At 41.2% G+C, this 3,144-nt stretch overlaps 1 protein-coding gene across 1 annotated transcript; it reads right to left on the bottom strand.

The window, feature by feature from the left end:
• On the bottom strand, positions 242-1,944 carry LOC109829753 (calcium-transporting ATPase 1, chloroplastic-like). Its single transcript, XM_020396779.1, has 3 exons — positions 1,757-1,944; positions 1,001-1,299; positions 242-788 (listed from the first exon to the last, which is right to left on the bottom strand). Exons 2-3 carry the CDS (start codon positions 1,256-1,258, stop codon positions 540-542), a joined length of 507 nt encoding a protein of 168 aa, XP_020252368.1. The 5' UTR covers positions 1,259-1,299; positions 1,757-1,944; the 3' UTR covers positions 242-539.

The raw sequence follows: 3,144 nt of genomic DNA, 5'->3' as shown, positions 1-3,144 counted from the left end.
TAACTCTTCTACACACTTCCTAGCCCTCTTAAACAACTATAAATAGGGGTCTTGTGCTCTCATTTAAGCAAGCAAGCAAGCAAGCAAGAAGTGAGCTTGAGAGCTTGAGTGTGTAGTGTAGCCTTGTGTGAGTGTCCACCAAAATAAAGGAATTGTGTGAAAGTGAGGTGTTCTTGTAAGAACAAGTGTTGTATTCTCAAGTGTTCTATCAATAAAAGTTTCCTTTGTGTAGAGTGTTGTGTTCTTCAAATTCCATCAGATAAAGTCTCAATTATTACAAATAAAGTCTCAGTCGTTAACTTAAATCTTAATTATTACAAATATAATCTACCGGCATATAACTTCTACATTACAAAACCAATCAAGCCAATACAGATGGAAAATAATCAAAGGAAAATACATAAATACAACCATATTCAGTGAACAATTGCTGCGCATGCTTTGACTCATGACAGCAGAAAAGTAAACTGAAGTAGAGAACTGAATGCTCGATATCTATCTCATAAATATCGGTTCTACTCTCCTACGTTAAATCTTCTTCAATTAGATCCAACGGTAATCATCTTCACAACAGCAGCAATAGGCATGCCAAGAAAGCCAATAAACACACTGATGAACCACAGTAACAATGTCAATGGCGTAGTGCTTGCGAATTCACCAAGGAACTGGACAATTATTATCTGAAAGATGACAGTGCAAGAAAGAACACCCACAAACACATAATTCTGCAATATGCCTTTAAAAACATCTATCTTCTCCATGTCTCTAGAGCTAAATTCATTGAAGACCTGCATACACAATCTCAAAGAATCAGCTATAGGCTAGGATTCAATAAGAAATTTGAAAGTTCAATGTCATCGCATGTGCATCACATGTAAATATAACCCATGGCATGTTTGTATCTTCATTTTTTATACACATTCTTGTTTCTCTAACAATAATAAATAGAACCAAACAATTAAACTCCTATTAGAAGTAAGCTCCGAGGCTTCAAAATTACCTGACAGAAGACGAATGTATTGAATATAAGCGTATTCCGTGTAAGATCAGCACTAGGCTCCTCAAGCCCAAATATACTTTTCCCTTGAGTCTGGAGATACCACATAACTAAAAACTGATATAATGACTGTCCAAAGATATTCCTCCACATCACATTACTTATAAAATTCCCTTTCCTCCCAACCGGCATTCGCTTCATTAAGTCATTGTTTGGTGGTTCAGTGGCCAGAACAAGTGCTCCCAGAGTGTCCATAATCATATTGACCCAAAGAAGTTGAACAGCAGTGAGCGGGGCATTTCCTGAAGCATAAAACACAAAGAAGAAAGGAATAACTCAAGAGACAAAGTGCACAATCTAATAATATTGAGAACTCAAAATATATATTTACCTGTCAGACAGGCGCTCAAGAGACAAAGTGCACAATCTAATAATATTGAGAACTCAAAATATATATTTACCTGTCAGACAGGCTGAGGAGAAATTAACAATTAACGCAACAATTATTGAGAACTCAAAATATATATTTACCTGTCAGACAGGCTGAGGAGAAATTAACAATTAACGCAACAATCTTTAACTTAGGACTGAAAATATGTACACATTTCATTTATACCCATGTCACCGAGATTTTATGAACTCAATTTGCCATCAAAGTCTAGTATCGAATGAAATTTAAACTACAAATATAAGGTAAAGAGGGATATTTTATAAATAAAGCCCTAATGAGAAACCAGTACATGATTTCAGAGCACGTACCTGGGTGCGCAAGAGGCGGCGGAGGAGATGGCGCTCGGCGAACGGGCTCGAGAACGACGACGGCGCTGGCGGAGCGGGCGTTCGAGCTCGAGAACGACGTCGGCGGAGTCGGCGAAAGAGCTCGAGAACGGCGGCGAACGAGCTCGAGAACGGCAATGGCGGAGGGGGCGAACGAGCTTGGAGGATGGCGCGGGGCCGCGGTCGGAGGTGGAGCTCGGCGGGCGATTTGGCGTCGGATCTTCGATGGGGGCGTCGGATCTCAAAGGGGGTAATTCGGTTCCAGCGAACGAATTGGGGGTAAATTATGAGGGTGGGGCTGAGGATTGCTTTTATAGCTGAGACAATTTGGGGGAAAGTGGGGTATTTGTCTCATAATTACCCCAACAAACCAATAACACCACAGAGATTACTCTAGTTCCAGTTACCCCAATGAATAACACCAATTTCAAAAATTATCCCATTATCCCAAAAATTACCCCAATGAATAACCCCCCTAAGCGAAAGGCCCATCTATGAAGGTTTATTGGCAGCTAAAGAGCATGGGAATCAAAACCACGCATGATGGTGGAGAAGGTGTTGCACATGAGACATAATAGATAGTGATACTCGAGCGGGTTGTTAGAGATGGGCTAATTAGAGCGAGACACATGGAGTTTGTTAGAGAAAAGAGTGTGCTCGTGTATAATTGTATAAAGAGCTATTATGCGTCGGTCTCTAATTTTATTTTGGGAATTTTTTTAAGAAAGACCCGTTTTGCTAAATAATTAGCAAAATCGACCATTTTGCTAATTATTTAGCAAAATCGATCTCTTTTTGGCCAATAGGTCAAAAAGAGGTCAATTTTAAAAAACAGTCTGCTCGAAACATACGGGATTAGTAGTCATGTATGTTTAGTCACTAATTTTGACTACTAATCACACCACAAAAATCTACGGGACTACTAGTCTCGTAGATTTCAAGTCTATTACAAAGTCCATAACTATACCCCATTTCTGTGGCTCAAAATGGGGAGTTGAGAAGACATCGGGTCACGCCGCAACCACACCGACGTCGAAAAAACCATAGTGATCACAGAACAAGAAACAAACAAACAGCAGCAACAACGAAAATAGTAGAGACAAGCACCAGCAACTTCCTACCAGAGGAGCGAGCATTCCTATTCAGGTGGTCGAGGGAGGGGAAACACAAGAAGGGTTTGGACGGATCGGTGTCGTTGAACCTGCAGATGCTGCTCGCAGCGTGGTGGCAGACGAAGCAATTGGAGTTGTAGGCGTCGACGGAGAGGTCCCAGCGGATGGTGAATCCTGAGCGGAGGAACGCAGACAACACGCTTGAGGCGTCACCTGCGTAGTTTGAGCTTAGATTTGGTTTGCAATGGGGGAAGAGGA

This window comes from Asparagus officinalis, chromosome 2 (assembly GCF_001876935.1).
Source record: "Asparagus officinalis chromosome 2, Aspof.V1, whole genome shotgun sequence".
Classification (NCBI taxonomy): domain Eukaryota; kingdom Viridiplantae; phylum Streptophyta; class Magnoliopsida; order Asparagales; family Asparagaceae; genus Asparagus; species Asparagus officinalis.
Note: the sequence above shows the minus strand (reverse complement) of the source record. Positions and strands in the feature narration are given on the sequence as shown.